Source organism: Dasypus novemcinctus, chromosome 9 (assembly GCF_030445035.2).
Source record: "Dasypus novemcinctus isolate mDasNov1 chromosome 9, mDasNov1.1.hap2, whole genome shotgun sequence".
Classification (NCBI taxonomy): Eukaryota; Metazoa; Chordata; class Mammalia; order Cingulata; family Dasypodidae; genus Dasypus; species Dasypus novemcinctus.
Genome location: NC_080681.1, coordinates 43087720 through 43107708, shown reverse-complemented (window position 1 = coordinate 43107708; position 19989 = coordinate 43087720). Strand labels below are relative to the sequence as shown.

Sequence of the window (19989 nt, the reverse complement as noted above, 5' to 3'; positions counted from 1 at the left end):
AAGGTTTTGTGTGGGTACATGTGTATTTATATGACAGAAAGTTTTTCAGGAAAAAAATTTTTGTCATGGAGCTACTTAATGACACTATAATTAATGTTCATCCTTGCCCTAAAAGGGAATACCTTTATTTGTTAAAATTTGCAGAATTTAATATCTTTGTTTCATAATCATTTTGGAAATTTTTCACGTAAGATCATTGTGAGAATAGTTATTTACTTTCTACTGTTACTTGACAGTAAACTGGAAATATTAATGAGTATAGAGGATCTTCCAAGAAATTTCCTCAATATTGTATTAATGAGTGAAATTAAGTAGTACTTGAAATTTTTCTTCTGACTCATTTGTCACGCAAGGTAAAGAACAATTTTTTTCCACTTATTATTTTTGGTAAATACTGCCAGTTCATCCTTTGACCTGTTAATTTTTTCTTAACTCCAGATCCACTTAGCATGAAGCAACAAGAGAAATGGAAATGGGATGTTAGGATATTTTTTCTTTACCTAATTCTCTTCCTTGTCTCCAGATTATCTGCACTAAAGCAACTTGAGCTGCAAGTTCCATAAATAAAAGATATGTAAAAAATTTTTCAAAAGAGAACAGAAATATATTTTAGGGATTTCTTAAAAGCTACAAGTTGCATGTAGTGAGAAATTATGCTTTGGTTTATTTTAAAGCCCTAACATTCATGTCAATGCCATGTGAAGATACGTCTGCTCTATGCAAAAAAAAAAAAATCTACTTATAAAAACATTCTTCTTCAGTTGTTACTAGTACATTAACTTTTAGAATTAGGATGAATTCAACAATGTGGAACTCAAAGAACATGTAAAATTCTCTACTCCTGTCATATTTGGATAATTAGGTGCAATTGTTTGATTCGTTATTTTTGATTAGTAGAATGGGAAGGTTCTAATATTAAAAATTATTTTTCTCAAATTTTCTAAAATAGATATTTTGTGAGTATTGAACAGCAAAATGCCAGTGATGGTTTTTACAATCGGTAAAATAATGTCTTCAGAAATATTCCAGCATTACATAAAACTTAATGGAGCCAGTGTAGCTCAGTGGTTTGAGCACCTGCTTTCCATGTACGCGGTCCCAGGTACCTGCCCTACCTTCTACCCCCAACCCTACCTTCCCCCCAAAAACTATCTGCTCTTGATATCAATCATTACCGTTTTGAAATCCCAAAATGTTTAGTATGCCAGTGTATGTTTCACCAACCTTGTGGGTTAGTAACAGTGTTTTGCCAAAAGTATTTTATTGGCCTTAAAATGTATATGTTAAAATGCCTCACGAACTTTAATTCAGTGCATCATTAGGTGATCATATTAAAGGAGTTGTAAGCTCCTTCTTTCTAGTTTTACTTTGCTGTCCTTTTATCCTCCTCCTCCTCCTCCTCCTCTTCTTCCTCCTCCTCTTAGTATTTCCGAAATAAATGCAAGAATACCACTCCAATTCACTTTGTCTACTCTAAAGTCCAAATAAATTCCAAAGTCATCTTTGAAATGCGCTAACTTTTTATTATTTCAACACTACTTAAATCCTCTTGTATGTCATTTTCTTCTTTATTAGTAGATTCAGATATCAGAGATATATCGTGGACTTTCTAGACAAAAAGAAACTCTAAAATAATTACCTCTTGTGCAATTCTCATGCTTAACTATAGGAACAAGAATACATTTTGTTAATGTCATTTTTTCCTCAGGAATTTTTTCCTATTACTTGTTTTAAAACACCTGAAGTCATTTTTTTAAACAGATGCCATTGTTAATAATTTTGTGGAAAGAAAATGAAAAAAGGGAATCCTTTTAAATGATTTCTCGTTTAATTTAAAAACCTAAAACTTCAAACCACAGCACTATAAAATAATATGGCTGTCATTGATCAGTATATAAAATCTGGTTTTGAATTGCTTTGTTTTAATGCACTTTTAGAATTATACAGTCAGATAGTTTTTATTCCAAATTCAAAATGAGACATTTAAGCTGTTTGGATTTTTGGTTGGTTGTGTTTTGTTTTGTTTTGCTTTATTTATAAGTCTTTGTGTATATCCTTTGTCTGTCAGTCTGTGGTTGTCCTTTACTTTCTGCCCTGAGGAGAGAATTCAAATCTAATACTATAAATACTTTTACCTTGCAAGCAGCTTTTTAATCAAAATAAATTATTTTCAAACTCCACAAATCAACAAGTTCATGTTCTCAAGATGTTTTCAGTTCTTATGTTTATAGGCTGTATTAACATCACTGCTGACTTATTCACACTTAATATTTTGTCCTAGATTTCTGCCTTTTTTACCTTACCTTCAGGTCTGTTTCAGGAACAGTATTTGTGCTATTACATTTTAAATTATCCAAGTGATATCCATGGAGAACAATATTCTGGAAAAATTAGGAAATGAAATAGACATCCCTAGAAATGTGAGAGTTTGCTTCTTGGTTAGGGAAACTAAATAACTCTCTAGTGTATCATGGCTGGAAATACATGACAACTATAGTTGACATGTCTAGCTTTTTTTTTAAGCAAGAATTTTCATATGTAATATAAATATTCTTATGAGACAAAAATCTGTTTTTATATATTTTTCAGTGAAAGAGTTTCTAGCCAAAGCCAAAGAAGACTTCTTAAAAAAATGGGAAAATCCTACTCCGGTAAGGAATATTTAAAATTTTCTGTGACTTAAAAATGCTGTTAAGTAAAATCATGGTTGTTGCCAAAGTAACTTACTACTTTGAAGCCTTAGTTTTCAAGTAGCATTGTAAATTTAGGCTTAAATTGAGAATTTGGCCATAACATTATGTTTTTATTTATTAATTATACATAATAATTTTATATATCCCTAAATTGGAGAGGGAACTTATCTCTGTACAATACCTGGTTTAAACTTAGATACTATTTCCAAGTTGCTACAAACTCTTCATATTTTCTAATATTATAGTAATTTTGAATTATGTTTTGATAAGGTACTATTCTGCAGTTTTATATGCTTATTACAAGTTTTGGTTACTGGCAATATGTCAAGTACACAGGGATCCTCTTACAAACATTTTGATTGAGTAAGTTCTGTGTAATATAAGTGCTTGTGAACTAGAAAAATTTTAAGTATGTAAGTTAAGTACTTAACAAAAGTCTAAAAAAAGGTATTTAAAAAAAGACATCTATATTTTTCAGCAAATTTATCTCATATATATTCCCCTACTCCTTTTGGAGTTGAAAAAAATTAATGAAATTTAATTGTAGATTAAAATTTGAAAAGCTTTTTTTTCCTAGGACAAGCAAGTTTTTGTTTCAAGTATTTTTTCACTAAAGAATATTTAATTAAAAATAAGTATGTTTCATGGAGATGCCATCACTAACAAGATTAAGAGCGTGACATATAATTTAAAACATAGTTACTTTTAGTAATTACAAGTAGTTAGACATTATAGAAGAAGAGACATTAAGGGAGATGGGAAATATGGCTTCTTTTTTACTATACAAAATAAAGTGTGGCTAGCAGAAAGAGATATTCCGTTGTCTACTGCTTTGTTTAAATATTTGATTGGTGACTATATTAACATTTCATCTATGTTTACAAAACCAGAAATTAAATATTAATCCAATCACAATTATAAGAACTTCTTTCTGCATTGCTATAGAATCTCAGGGCAATTTAAAATAATCAGAGATATGAAATTAAAATATGAAAACAAGTTTTATAAGTAAAAGCTTAAACCTGCTGATAAGCTACTAAACTCTCTGCAGTGATCCAAAAGGAAGCTGTGATTTGTTTCCAAAGGTATGGTGTGATTTGCAAGAGTTCCAATCCAATGACAGAACTCCAATAGTATCCGGATTCCTCGCTTACAGAAGAATCATACTATATCACATTTTTCTCAAGCTAAAACATTCTAAAACCTGCCTTGGAAATATTTTTTCCATGATGTTCATGGAGATTTTTGCAATGAAAACTTATTAAACAAATGGGTCAGCAATTACTACTTGTTTTATTTAGCACACATAATTTGTTTCTAGTTATTTTCATTATGCTGTGGCAGGCAGCAACAAATTCAAAAGACTGATGCTTCTAACTCTTTGCTTCTATGCTGTAGTGAAAGCCAGAAGAAACCCAGTGTTCATAACAACACATCTATTCAAAGAGAAAAAGAGTCTGTATTTTTCTGGGGCTCTGACTCTTGGTTATCTTGGTGGAAATGAAGAACCTTCTTTCCTTATTGTTAGTGTTTTAGGTAATGCTGGATTATTTCAACATCAGAAGGAGGCACTAGAATCTCTCATGCTGCTATTATCTAGTTCTCTAAGCTCATGTAATGATAGAAATGAAGTAAGACAATGCTTTCCTCACAGGTTGCTCCAGGGAAAGATCTCTGACCTTTCAGTATATGTATTCATTGCAATTATTTGCAAGTGCATTAGTCTCTGTGGCTTAAAGGACTTTCTTTGTCAATGTGCTTCCTGTCAGGTTGTAATTATTAAGATATGGAACTAATTTATTAGAAGTCCAATATTAGAATTCATAGTGGAATATGGTCTTTAATATTTCAACTGAGGCTCTTATTTCTTCCCATTACTAGTATGCTTTGTATTACAATAAAATTATCTTCCCAAATATTAGATCCTTTCTTATTCAAATGAAAAATAGAACTGTAATTCTGATAGTCTTTTTGTAGTTATTTAATGGATAATTATAAATTAAATTACCTGTTCTTATTAAATATTACTAGGGATATTATAAGTATTGTCTTTTCTTGAGAGTTTATTTTATTTTTTTCATGTATGTGTAGAATAATGCTGGGCTTGAGGATTTTGAAAGGAAAAAAACCCTTGGAACTGGTTCATTTGGAAGGGTCATGTTGGTGAAACATAAAGCCACTGAACAGTATTATGCCATGAAGATCTTAGATAAGCAGAAGGTTAGTTTATTCACTTATTATTTACCTGCAGAGCAAATTTCAGTCTTAAACACAGTACTGTTGAACAGATGCAATATAATGACTTAACATGAATCGCTTCAAATAATTATATTGTTGATTCAATTTTCATTCTTTTTTATTGTGACTATGGTATATAGTTAATACATTCAGCATGAGGGGTAAATTATTATTTCAATAATTATACATAATATAATTATATGTATCTTTACTAACAAAATATTGAATTCAATGTGTAAAGAACAATATCTCCTTTACATGCTGCCTTGCAGAAAAATGCAGGGACAAATGGCTTAATTCTTAGATTGAGGTAACTGAAATTTAGTAATTTTCTTTTATGACTAATTCTAATTTTCAGTAGAAGACCTCTTATTTAGCATGCTGGTTTTGGTTCATTTAATTTAATTTAATTTTGTTTTGTTTTGTTTTATTTATGTATTTATGTATTTGGCACCAGGGATTGAATCTGGGATCTCGTACATGGGAAATACTCACTCAATCACTGAGCTACACCTGCTCCACTGGTTAAATTTAAATATCAGTTAAAGCAAGGAGAAATTTTTGAAGATCTGCAAATTTTTAAAAAATTATTTTTAGGGTACTTATCAAATATTAGTGTACCTAATGGATACTTAAAATTAAGGGAGGGAAAACAAAAACTTGGCAAATCTTGATAAAAATATTATGTTCCAAGGACTCTTCTTTACTAAATCTAAGAATGACTTTTTGGTTTAATTGGGGTTTAGGTTGCAAAATGTGGAACAAACAGTATGGAATTAACAGGCTGGTTTATAGATAGTGGCTAAACTGGCACTGTCTACTAGAAATATAACATAAGCCACAAGCCTTGCCATTTTTTTCTTTTCCTTCTTTTATTATTAAGTAATTGCTAAGAAAATAGGAAATAAGAAAAGCTTAAATATAAATTTCCTAATAGCCACATTAAAAATGGGTAAAAGAAACAGGTGAAGTCAATTTCAGTAATACATTTAACCCCAATACAAAATATTATCATTTCAATATGTACTTAATATAAAATTATTGCAGTATTTTACCTTCTTTTTTCATACTATGTTTTCAAAATCTGATCTGTACTTCATACTTTTCATACCTCTCATTTTGGACATTTCAAGTATTATATAGCCACATGGACCTAGTGGCTACTGTATTTGACAGCACAGGATTAGATTGGACTGAGGTTACAGTCAATTCTCTATTTTAATTAAAACAAAAAACAAAACAGGATAGTGACTTTACTCACAAAACTGAAAGGGGGGTACAGCTATAGTCTCTCTAATATTAAAGATACCCATATAGGCATTCATTTAATAGTGCATCTTTGTCTACTGCCTTCTCAACATTTCTTTTCTAGCCATGCTTTTTGAAAAACTAGTTTAATCACTTTATCGAATAGAAGTGTATCCCCTACCACTTGCCATTCCATTGAAATGGCTCTACCATGGTTTACCAATCCAGTGACCTAACCACCAAGTCCAGTGGTCTCTTTTGCTTATCTAATTTGATGTTTTCAGATCCTATAACTCTACTGACATCTCTCTTGAAATTGTCTTGTCCCTGATCTTCTGGGACTTCATGCTCTCCTGATTATGCTTCTGCCTCTCTTGACTCTTATTTTTTCTGTACCTTTTCCTCTTGTTTTTTCTTTCTGTCTACCCTTTGAAGATTGCTAATCCCATAGCTCTGGACTATTCCTTCTCTTTTTTCTTACTCTATACCCTCTCTCTCTGTACTTTTATCTGACAGCCTCAACTCTCTCCTGAATTCTCTACACCTAATTTGAACAATCTGAGCATTGAGCTCTTAGAGGTCATCTAGTTCTTTCACTCTTTCTAGATGAAATAATTAATTGGGTTTCAGAGAAGAAAAATGACTTATATACTTGTCTTAGTAGCACAATGTCAAAATGCTTCCGATTTATCTGTCATTAAAATTGCTATTGTCAGACTTGGCCCAATGGATAGGGCGTCTGCCTACCACATGGGAGGTCCGCGGATGGACACAGAGAGCAGACAACTGGGGGGCTGGGCGGGGGCGAAGGGGAGAGAAATTTTTAAAAAAGAATAAATAAATAAATCTTTTTTTAAAAATTGCTATTGTCAGACAGATATGTACAGCAGTGTTCATAGCAACATTATCCACAGTAGCCAGAAGGTGGAAACTCGCAAGTGTTCTTCAACAGATGAATGGATAAACAAAATATGGTATATGGTATAAACATACAGTGGAATATTATTCAGCCTAAAGAAGGAATGAAGTTCTGATACATAGTCCAATATGGATGGACCTTGGAAATATGATAAATGAAATAAGCCAGACACAAAAAGTACTAATATTGTATGATTCCACCTATATGAAGTATTTAGAATAAGCAAATTAATAGAGACAGAAAGCAAATTAGAGATTACTAGGGGGTGGGGTCGGGAGAATTAGGAAATTATTACTTAATGGTTATAGAGTTTTTATTTAGGAATGATAAAGTTTGGAATTACATAGTGGTGATAGAAACAAGTGAATGTATTTATTACCACTGAATTATGTACTTATAAATGGTTAAAATTACAAACTTTGTTATATATATTTTACTATAAAATTTTTAAAATACTTAAAATTTTAAAATTAAAAAACAGTTATAAAATTAATTTATATAAACTTAGTTAAATAAATTATATTAAAAACAAGTAATAAATATACAAAAATCAAAAATGCCTATAGTTTTATCTTTCTTAAATTATTCATTTTGTGTTATCTTTCTGAGGGAATTAATAGGATACACTTTCCTCATATTTATTAAGAGATTTACAAAATATACTATTTTATGCATTTAAGTACTCATGTGGAAGGAGTTTTTAATTCCTTTTTTGGTAAGGCAGTGGCTTGTTAAATAAATTATTGGGAAGTTTATCTCATGGATAAATGACAAAAGTATTTTCCAGAAGAATAGCTGCATCCTTTCTGTTACCAGTGTTCTGGATTTGTATATAAATCAGTATGAAAAAAATTATATTCTAAAGTTTTTCAAGGTCATGTACAGTACTTGTTAGAGATAAGTAATTTAAAAAGTCTATAATAACCCCCTTTTTTTTTTCAAGGGAAGTTGTGGGTTTATAGAAAAATCATGCATAAAATAGTGTTCCCATATACTACCCTATAATTGACACCTTGCATTGTGTGGTACATTTGTTACAAGTAACCCCTTTTCTTGTTAATAAAATAACCTTTCAATTAACTCTTTTTGGCTTCATTATCTCAGGATGTCTAGAGTGAGTGGAAGAAAATCAGTGCAGAAATTAAGGAAATCATTTTTATTCCCTCCATACTAGGAGCTAAGCATTGTTAGGTATTTTATATATATATTTTATTATTGACTCTTCACAACAACTCTGTGTGACATTAATCTCCCTTTTATACCAATAACCTCTCTAAGTAACAAAGTCAAACAGCTAGTAAAAAATGAGCCAAGAATTGGACCTAGGTTTATCTGACTTCTATGACTAAGCTCCTTGTTCATTTATCCTTTAAAATATATTTGTTATCCCTGAGATCCTTTCTACCATGACTTAGTTTATCCTTCATTTATTCCAAGTGATCTTGCACAATAACATCTTAATTAATTTCCCCAGCCCCAGATTTTTACCTTCTACCAACTCATCTTTTTTTTATATAACTATTTTTTTTTTTAAGATTATTTTATTTATTCCTCTCCCCCCCCCCCATTGTCTGCTCTCTTGTGTCCATTTGCTGTGTGTTCTTCTGTGTCTTCCTGTATTCTTGGCAGCACTGGGAATCTAAGTCTCTTTTTTGTTGCGTCATGTTGCTGCATCAGCTCTCCGTGTATGCGGCACCACTCCTGGGCAGGCTGCACTTTTATCCCGCAGGGCAGCTCTCCTTGAGGGGCACACACCTTGGGTGCGGGGCTGCCCTACGTGGGGACACCCCTGCGTGGCATGGCACTCCTTGGGTGTGGCAGCACTGCGCGTGGCCCAGCTCACCACATGGGCTGGGAGGCCCTGGGTTTGAACCCTGGACCTCCTATATGGTAGGCGGATGCTCTACCAGTTGAGCCAGTCTGCTTCCCCAATTCATCTTTGTTGCTGCCAAAAAAGTTTCCTTACTGTATCATGTCATTTCACTTACTCCAAAAGTTTACTGTTGATTATTTAATGAAGTCAGTACTCTTTGGCCTGCTTTCAAACCCTTAATAATTTTCTTCCAATCTCAGTTGTTGTCTTATCTCATGCTATTCCTTTACCTACCCACTCTGCTCTACTACTCTGACTTGAAATTTTTTTAATTAATTACTTAATTTATTTATTTATTTATTTATTCTGACTTGAAACTTGACCCATAGGAGTATACAGTACTATGTTGAGTGGGTCATGGAAATATGTGATGGTAAATGGCCCACTGTCCTTATTAATAACTCTTCACTTGCTCAGCTAAAAAAATGCAAGTGGCAAGTAACTTAAGTAATTCATAAATATTTTTTAACGTATATATTTAAACCAACAGAATATTAATACAAAATTTAGGTGAATTTTGAAAATGAAACATGGATGACACCACAAAAAAATGTTAATTTATCGCTGCCACTTAGGGATACTTCATTACCCAATTTTGACATGCACTGTCCTAAGCTATAGCCAAATGGAACCACCACTCAGGCTTACCATGAGTGGTAATAATATCTAGAATTAATAGATAAATATATCTATAAAAAAATAGATATTCGGTGTTACCTCTAACTGTACTATCTCCTCTGTTTTTCCCTAACCTTTGCTGTCTATCCATCCTTTAAGACTCAACTTAACTCTCTCCTCTTTTAATTGAATATAATAACAAAATTTTTTGAGCTTTGACCATGTGCCAGGCAGTAACTATATTAATCACAGGGCATGCGTAATGTCACACAACCTCTTAAAAGTAGGTGTTATTATTATCAGCATGTTTATAAATGAAGAATCTGGGATTCAGAAAGACTATGTACCAGACCTAAAGTAAACTTTTTCTCCTCTCAATACCCATGATAATCATAGCAGTTATTTGTTAGTTATTCATAGATTGCTATTCATATATTCGTATATTGTACTTCCAAATATAGTTTATGCAATATGAAGGCAGACACTTTCTTGTCCTTATCTCTATAACACCTATTATTTTGTTTTAAATATAATAAATATTCATATTTAAAATTAAATTTGATATACTTAACTAAACCATTTGTTTTGCCAGCTTATGTATTTTGGATTCCTTTATATTTTTAATCATATAATGCCCCTTGAACATAAGTTGGCTTAGTACTGCAATGCAGAAAGCCTCTTTGTTGTCATTTTCCTTACTTATTTCATAAGCTAATACCTTTTTTATGCCTAAGTAAAAACCTGCTATATCATAATATATAAATATAAACACAAAGAAATAGTAACTCTCCAGCCAATATTGATAAGTGGATAAACTGGTTCTGTAATAGTTAGAATGTGGATGTGGAGTGATCCAACCACTTCATGTTACAGTTCACAAAATTGAAGCACAGAGAGTTGAAATCTCCTTTCCAAAATCACAAAGCTAGTTGAATAGAAGGCCAGACTAGAACCCAGGTCTTCTGACTCCTAGTCAATTATTCTTTACTCAGTATTATTTTTATACTCCTAATGTTATATACCAATAACTGTCTGGTACCTTTAATTAACTGTCTCATTCATGTTCAACTTTTTGAATACTATAACTACCCCTTATTGACAGTAAGCCTCTAGCAAGAATAAATGATATCTTCTAATGATTTACACATATATGAGAATTATTTATGTCTCCCTGAGGTCAGCTTTTCTCAAAGTTAAAATAGAATCACATGTGGGATAGAATCATAGTCTTCATGAAATCAAGATAAATTGCTTTCCCTTCTATATACCTGATAGTAGACAATCCAAAGGAACCCTGATTAATTGTAAATGACATATCTATTATAAAAACGTAATAGTGTATTGCCAATACCATGTATGTCCTTGTCTGTGACTCTGCACATTGAATGTTTTTAATTTCTTCCAGTGTCTATTCGGGTATTGTGAAATGAACAGGTTATTCATTTTTACTTACAGTTTTCCAATGTTTGGCTTTTGCTCAGCCCTTGTTTTCCTGACTGATTTGTTTTAAATTAGTATTTTCTTAGTGCAGTAATTTGGACCAGCTCCTTTAGTGGTCTGTAAGTAATTGGAAGCTAAGTATTTTCACATATTAATTTTTAAGTAATTTATTGTCCATCTATTTCCAGTTCCTACTTGGCTTTTTCTTCTTTAACAGTGTCTTAACTGAAATTATAGTTATTTTTAAAACCAAGTTTTAAATCCTCTATTAACTTTTGCATTTGCATCAGATAAGCCTGATTGGTAATTATTTTCATCCTTATCCAGTTCTACTGATTTTGCTAATCCAATTTCACTATTTTATTGTTTCTTTCAAAATGATAGTAACTGTTACTTTTTAAAAATACAATTAAATATATTTCTTTCTCAATTATAGGTTGTTAAACTGAAGCAAATAGAGCATACTTTGAATGAGAAAAGAATATTACAGGCAGTGAATTTTCCTTTTCTTGTTCGACTGGAGTATTCTTTTAAGGTAAATTTAATAATACACAAGTAAAGTGTTTTCAGCCTGATATATTTTTAAAAATATGATGCTATAATAAACATGGAGAATATGGGTAAACAAAAAAAGAATATCTTTAGATTTTATGTAATTAAATCTTACTATACTTATAAACTTAGGCAGCCTTTGAAAAGAAGGCTCTGGTTCACTCTGTTCATAGTGAACATGTAATTTTTCATGAAATGGTATTACAAAATCTGATATTTCAGTTTAACAAAAACAATGGTTATATTAAGTGATTCTTACACCCATACAAATGTGTACACCCACAGCTCTACTTCTGCTTCCCTTAAGCCCTTTCTGCTACTTATCTTACCTTCTTTTACTTAGTATTTGAGTTCTAGTCTTTTTATTTATACAAGGCAGAACAATTTTTGGTCAACTGTTCGAGTGTCTCATAAAGTTGCACAGAGATTTATTTTTTTAAATTGACAACTTTCAGCTCTGTGGAATGACACTTGGCATCTCTCTCAATATTGATTCATATGAAATATTTTAACCATTTTTCTTTTTTCCTTATGTTCATTGAGTCAGATGAAGATCTGTGTATTTAAGCTATTAAAGCCATTCATCTTTGTGAGCTGATATAGTATATAAAACGTAAATATTCTTATTAGCTTTTTCCAATTGTTTTGTGCCTTTTTTTATTCCTTTGCTCACTCTATGACATTATATCATTGCTTTATTATTTAATTGCTCAAGTTAAGTGTTCCCTGTAAGATCTGAAATCCCAGGCTAATTTGTGACAAGAACAAAAATAAATAAATGAAAAAAGACATGTCCCAGTATAGAAAAGTTAGAGTGTTTTCCATTTACTTTCTGTTTCTCAATGTTATTAATCTGTCAAATGGATTTTAAATTTGTCTTTTTCTAATTGGACATGATGTAATCTTAAAATATTTTTTCAAGAAATAACCTAAGTTTCACAATTTTGATTTACTTATCCTTTTTATTTGTTCTTAGGATAATTCTAATTTATACATGGTAATGGAATATGTCCCTGGGGGTGAAATGTTTTCACACCTAAGAAGAATTGGAAGGTTCAGGTAACTGTACTTTTCCCTTCAAATGTTTATCTATTGTGAGTTTGTTTTAAATCAGAATTTTAAGTTATTAGAAACTCCAGAAATTCATTTCATTGAAGTCAGTGATATTTTAGTTATATGAGGTACTCCGTGGAAAAATTAGTAGTAGGCCATCATTCGTGAGTTTTAAAATTCAAATAGAGCATTGTGAAATCAATTTAGATATTCTGCTGTTAGCAGATAATGTGAAACCATTATTTGAAGAGTTTTGAGAAAATGTAAAATTCATTGAATTTTTTATGATACCAATATTTATTGGTCATATATTAATGAAACGCTGAGGAAGAGGTTTGTGTAAAGAAGAAAGGAATACATAGAAATGATAATAGTGGTATCATGGTGATGAGATTATAAAAGTTTATTTCCTTCGTATTTAATTCTCCTCAAAGTTGTTGCTATGTCGATTTTTAAAATTATATACATAATATAAAAGAAGTTTGTACCTTATCATTATTTATTATTATTAATAAGGTCTCAGTCATTAAAATTTGTTATAGATTCTGATGCTTTCCTTGTTTACAGTAGTCCACAAATTACTACTGTTGATTAATAATCATTAGTAGAATGATGCTAAATCCAAGATCAGGCCCATCTTCTTTCAGTACATTTTATTTGGCATTGATAGAACATAAAAAGAACTCAAACAGACTGTTCTTTTGATAATACTACAACTGATGATGGTAATTCGCTTCTTAAAAATAGGACAGTAGACTCAGATTATCACAAGATGATATTCAATGATGGATAAATAGAGTTATTTTAGTTACCTGGAATCTAAGACAAATTCATTTATTGACCTGATATGTATAGGGTGACTAGGTTAGATTCCTAGGGCTGCCATAACAAAATACCATACACTAGTGGCTCAGAACAACTTCTGTGTCATCTCACTGTCAGGAGTCTAGAAGTTCATAATCTGTAAAGAAGAATCCTTCCTTGTTTCTTCCTAACTTCTGGTGGTTTGCCAGCAATCCTTGGACTTCAGTCCCTGCTTCAGTCATCATATGGCATTCTCCCTGTGTCTCCATGTTCATAAGACATTCTCGTCTCTGTGTCTGTCTCTAGATCTATGTTCAAATTTCCTCTTCTTGTAAGGACACCAGTCATTTTGGATTATGAGCCCACTGTAATCCAGTATGGCCTCATTTTTTAAAAAATGTATTTTTATTAGAGAAGTTGTGAACTTATAAAACAATCATGCACATTTGTGGAATTCCCATAGAATACACCTCCACCAACGCACCACATTGTTGTGGAATGTTTTTTACAAATTTTTATTACCACTAATTATGGTCCATAGCATACATTTGGCATATTTTTTCCATACCCCCCTATTATTAACACAGTACATCTTTGGCATTGACGCATGAGTATTTCTGTTAACTGTAGTCCATAGGGTACATTAATTGTATTTTTCCCATGATTCCCCACATTCTTACCACCTGCAATACTGATGTACATTTGTTCTAGTTCATAGAAGAACTTTCTTGTATTTGTACAATTAACCACAATCCTCAACCACCTCCGGGTTCACTATGTTATTCAGTCCCTAGATTATTCTCTAGCTTTCTTTCAATTGACATTTACATCCCTAGACTACCCTTTTCAGCCACAATCCCATTTATGAACCAGCTGTGTTAGTTCTACTCACTCTAACGTGTTACCATCAACTCTATCCATTTCCACACTTCCACAGTCAAGTTAGTTAAAACTTCTACATACATTAAGCATCAGTACCCCTTCTCAGTCTTCCTCTTATGTCCTAATAACCTATACCTTAGGTTTTAATTTCATACATTTATTCTTCATGTTTAGTTCGTATTAGTGAGACCATGCAATATTTGTCCTCTTGTGTCTAGCTTATATCACTTAGCATAATGTTATTCATGTTATCATGTGTGTCCCAATTTCATTTCTTCTTACAGCAGCATGGTATTCCATTGTTTGTATATACCACATTTTGTTTATCCATCCATCAGTTTATGGACACTTAGGTTGTATCCATCTTTTAGCAATTGTGAATAATGCCTTTGTGAATATCGGTGTGCACACATCTGTTCGTGTAACAGTTTTCAGTTCTTCTGGATATATTCCTAGTAAAGAAATTGCTGTATCACATGGCAACATTGTTTATATTTAGCTTCCTGAGGAACCACCAAACTGTCTTCCACAGAGGCTGCACCATTTTAATTCCCTCCAACAGTAAGAATCTATCCCACATCTACCACAGCACTTTATGTTTTTTTGTTTTTTAAATAATGGCCATTCTCTGTGGTATGAGATGACATCTCACTGTCATTGAGATTTGCATTTCCCTAATAGCTAGATAGTGAACATTTTTTCATGGGCTTTTTGCCATTTGTATTTCCTCTTTGGAGAAATGTCTCTTTAAGTCTTTTGCCCATTTTTAAATTGTTTTGCTTGCTCTTTCAGTGTTGAGTTTTATGATCTCTGTATAGAATGGAAATCAAACCCTTATCAGATACGTGATTTCCAAATAATTTCTCCCATTGAGTGGGTAGCCTTCTCACCTTCTTGATGAAGTCCTTTGAATCTTAAAAGTGTTTAAGTTTGAGGAGGTCTCATACATATTTTCTTTCGTTGCTCATGCTTTTGGAGTAAGGCTTAAGAATCCACCTCCTTCCACTAGGTCTTGAAGATGTTTCCCTACATTTTTTTTAGGAGCATTATAGTTCGAGCTTTTATATTTAGGTCTTTGATCCATTTTGAGATAATTTTTGTGTAAGGTGAGAGATAGGGTTCCTTTTTCTCTTCTTTTGGATATGGATATCCATTTCTCCCAGCACTATTTGTTGAATAGACTGTTCTGCCTGAGGTGGATGGGTTTGACAGCCTTGTCAAAAATTGCTTGACTGGAGATGCGAGGGTCTGTTTTTAAACCATTAATTTGGTTCCATTGGTCTATGTGTCTATCTTTATACTAGTACCATGCAAAAGTGCAGAAGTGAGAGTCCTCCAACTTTGCGCTTCCTTTTTAAGATGTTTCTGGCTTTTGGGGCCTCTTACCCTTCCAAATAAATTTGATAGTTGTGTTTTCCATTTCTTTAAAAAATGCTGGTCAAATTTTATCAGGATTGCATTGAATCTGTATATCAATTTGGGTAAAATTGACATCTTAACAATATTTAGTCTTCCTATCCATGAGCCCAGAATGTTCTTCCATTTATTTAGGTCCTTTTTAAAATTTCTTTTAAAAAAGCATTGTAGTTCTCTGAATACAAGTTCTTTACATGCTTATTTAGTTTATTCCTAAATATTTAATTATCTTAGTGGATATTTTAAATGAAAATTTTTCCTTCACTTACTCCTCAGATTGTACATTACTAGTGTCTAGAAACACTACTGATTTTTGCATTATTAATCTTGTAGCCTGCCACTCTGCTGAAGTCATTTATAAGCACTAGCAATTTTGTTGTAGATTTTTTGGGACTTTCTAGATATAGGATCATATCATCTGTGAATCATGAAAGATTTACTTCTTCCTTTCCAAATTTGGATGCCTTATTTCTTTTTCTTGCCTGATTACTTTCGCTAGAACCTCTAGCACTATAATGAACAACAGTGGTGACAGTGGGCACCCTTGTCTTGTTCCCAGTCTCAACAGGAAAGCTTTCAGTCTTTTACCATTGAATACAGTGTTAACTGTAGGTTTTTCATATATGGCCTTTATCATGTTGAAAAAGTTACCTTCAATTCCTATTTTTTGTAGTATTTTTATCAAGAAATGATGCTGCATTTTGTCAAATGCCTTTTCTGTGTCAATCAATAGAATCATGATTTTTCTTCTATGATTATCAATGAAGAATTATGCTGACTCATTTTCTTTTGTTGAACCACTCTTGCATGCCTGGTATAAAACCCATTTGAGGGAAGCAGATGTACCTCAACTGATAGAGCAACCGTCTACCATATGGAGGGTCCAGGGTTCAATTCCCAGCTTCCTGACCCGTATGGTAAGCTGGCCCATGCACAGTGCTGCCACACACAAGGAATGCGTCCTGCAAGGAGAGCTGCTCTGCATGAGAAAAGCACAGCCTGCCGAGGAGTAGCACAGCACACACAGAGAGCTGATGCAGCAAGATGATGCAACAAAAAAGAGATGCAGTTTCCCAATGCTGCCAGATAATGCAAACAGACACAGAAGAACACATAGAGAATGAACACAAAGAGCAGACAACAGGGGGGAAGGGGAGAGAAATAAATAAAATAAATCTTTAAAAAAAAAAACCCATTTGATCATGATGAATAATTATTTTAATGTGTTGTTGGATTCAATTAGCACGTATTTTTGGGGGGATTTCTGCATCCACCTTCATTAGGGAAATGGGTCTGTAATTTCCTTTTTTCCTAATATCTTTATCTGGTTTTGGTATTAAGATGGTATTGGCTTCAGAAATGAGTTTGGTAACATTCCTTTTTGTTCAGTTTTTGGGAAGTGTTTGAGTAAGACTGGTATTAAATCTTCTTTAAATGCTTAGTAGAACTCACCTGTGAAACTATCTGGTTCTGGGCTTTTCATTTTGGGGAGTTGTTGATGACTATTTGAGTATCTTTACTTGTGATTGGTTTGTTGAGGTCTTCTATTTCTTCTAGGGCCTGTATAGTTTGTTTGTATTTTCCTGGGAATTTTTCCATTTCATCTACATTGTCTAGTTTGTTGGCGTACAGTGGTTCATGGTATCTTAAGATCTCTACTATTTCTGTGGGGTCAGTAGTAATGTTCCCATTTTCATTTTTTATTTCATTTATTTGTATCTTCTCTTTTTTTTTTCTTTGTCAGTCGCTAAGTGTTTGTGATTTTGTTAATCTTCTCAAAGAACCAACATTTGGTTTTGTTAATTCTTTCTCCTGATGTTTCTGTTCTCAATTTCTGCTCTGATCTTTGTTATTTCATTCCTTCTGCTTATTTTGGAAATAGTTTGCTGTTCTTTTTCTAGTTCCTTCAGCTGTGTAGTTAGGTCATTAATTTTAGCTCTTTCTTCTTTTTTAATGTAAGCATTGAGGGCTATCAATTTCCCTTTGAGCACTGCCTTCTCTGCATCCCATTGGTTCTGATATGTTGGGTTCTCATTTTCATTTATCTCAAGATATTTATTGATTTCTCTCACAATTTCTTCTTTGACCCACTGATTATATTCTTTGACCCACTGGTTGTTTAGTATCCGTACATTTATGAATTTTCCCTTTTTCTGCCTGTTGTTGATTTCTAGCTTTATTCCATTATGATCAGAGAAAGTGCTTTGTATAATTTTGATCTTGATTAAATTTATTGATCAAAGCTTGATTAATTTATTGCTTTGTGACCCAACATATGGTTTATCCAGGAGAAAGATCCATGAGCACTTGAGAAGAATGTATATCCTGCTGTTTTGGGGTGCAGTGTTCTCCATATGTCTATTAGGTTTAGTCCATTTATCTTATTATTCTAGCTTTCTGTTTCTTTATTGTCCTCTGACCAAATGTTCTATCCAGTGCTGACAGTGGTATATTGAAGGCTCCAACTTTATTATAGAGACATCTGTTTCTCTGATCAGTTTTGCCATTGTTTGCCTCATGTAATTTGGGGCATCCTAGTTAGGTGCATATACATTTATGATTGTTATTTCTTCCTGATGAATTATTCCTTTTATTAATATATAATGTCCTTTCTTGTCTCTACTAACAGTTTTGCTTTTAAAGTTTATTTCATCTGATATAAGTATAGCCATGCCAGCTTTTTTGTTTTTTTTTTTAATTACTGCATGTGTGGTTTATATCTTTCTAGCCTTGCACTTTCAATCTGTTGGTACCCTTGGGTCCAAGGTGAGTCTCTTGTAAACAGCATATAGATGGCTCATATTTTCTTACCCATTCTGCCAATCTGTGTCTTTGGATTGGGGAGTTTAATCCATTAACATCCATTTTATTACTATAAACTTCACCCATTTTGACCTTTGGTTTTTATCTGTCATATTTTATTTTCACCACTTTTTTATACTTTCAGTTACTTTTACTGATATAATCTTCATTTCTAGACTCTCTTACAAGGCCCTCTTTCCTGTCTTATCAGGCTATAGCACTCCCTTTAGTATATTTAAATTTATTTATTTTTCTCCTCCCCCCCCAGTTGTCTGCTCTCTGTGTCCATTCACATTTTGTTCTTCTGTGACCGCTTCTATCCTTGTCAGCGGCACTGGGAATCTGTGTTTCTTTTTGTTGCATCATCTTGCTGGGTCAGGTCTCCGTGTATGCGGTGCCATTCTTGGGCACACTGCACTTGCTTTCGCGCTGGGCTGCTCTCCTTATGGGGTACACTCCTTGCGTGTGGGGCTCCCCTAAGCGGGGGACACCCCTGCATGGCAGAGCACTCCTTGCGTGCATCAGCACTGCTCATGGGCCAGCTCCACATGGGTCAGGAGGCCCTGGGTTTGAACTCTGGACCTCCCATTTGGTAGGTGGACGCTCTATCCACTGAGCCAAATCCACTTTCCTGTTCCCTTTAGTATTTACTGCAAAGCCAGTCTCTTGGTTACAAACCCTCTCAGTTTCTGTTTATCTGTTAATATTCTAAACTTGCCCTCATTTTGAAAGACAGTCTTGCTGGATATGAGATTCTTGGCTGGCAATTTTTCTCTTGCAGAATCTTTAATATATTATATGACTGTCTTGCTTCCATGATTTCTGATGAGAAATCAGCACTTACTCTTATTGAGTGTCCTTTGTATATGATGCATTGCTTTTCTCTTGCTGCTCTCAGAATTCTCTCTTTGACTTTGGCATTTGATATTCTGATAGTATGTGTCTCAGAGTTGGTCTATTTGGATTTATTTTGATGGAGTACATTGTGCTTCTTGGTCACAGATATCTATGTCCTTCAATAGCTTGGGAAATTTTCTACCTTTTCTTGTTTTTTTTTGAGGTACTGGGGCTGGGGATTGAACCTGGGACCTTGTTTGTGAGAAGCTGGTACTTAACCATTGAACCACATCAGCTCCCTTGAGTTGGTTTTTTACTTTGTTTACTTGTTGTTTTTTATTTTTTATTATTTTCTAAAGTTAATAGATCACAAAGAATGTTTCATTAAAAAACATAAGAGGTTCCCATATAACCCACTCCCCACCCCTCCATGCCCATCTCCTTGTTGTTTGTGTTTTTTTTTTTAGGAGGGCCCAGGGACTGAATGCAGGAACTCCCCTGTGGAAAGCAGGCACTCAACTGCTTGAGCCATGTCTGCTCCCATCATTATTTCTTAAATATTCCTTCTGCCCCTTTTCCTTCTCTTCTCCTTCTGGGACACCATGACATGTATG

At 33.1% G+C, this 19989-nt stretch overlaps 1 protein-coding gene across 13 annotated transcripts in view; it reads left to right on the top strand.

Annotated features, from left to right (window-relative positions):
- The window catches only part of PRKACB (protein kinase cAMP-activated catalytic subunit beta), a 164835-nt gene that overhangs the window by 116273 nt on the left and 28573 nt on the right, over positions 1 to 19989 (top strand). For all 13 annotated transcript variants that reach the window (XM_058303266.1, XM_058303262.2, XM_058303260.2 and 10 more), the window contains 4 exons: positions 2590 to 2651; positions 4785 to 4913; positions 11466 to 11564; positions 12558 to 12640. In XM_058303266.1, the coding sequence (XP_058159249.1) occupies positions 2590 to 2651; positions 4785 to 4913; positions 11466 to 11564; positions 12558 to 12640 (373 nt within the window). The remainder of the gene's footprint in view (positions 1 to 2589; positions 2652 to 4784; positions 4914 to 11465; positions 11565 to 12557; positions 12641 to 19989) is intronic.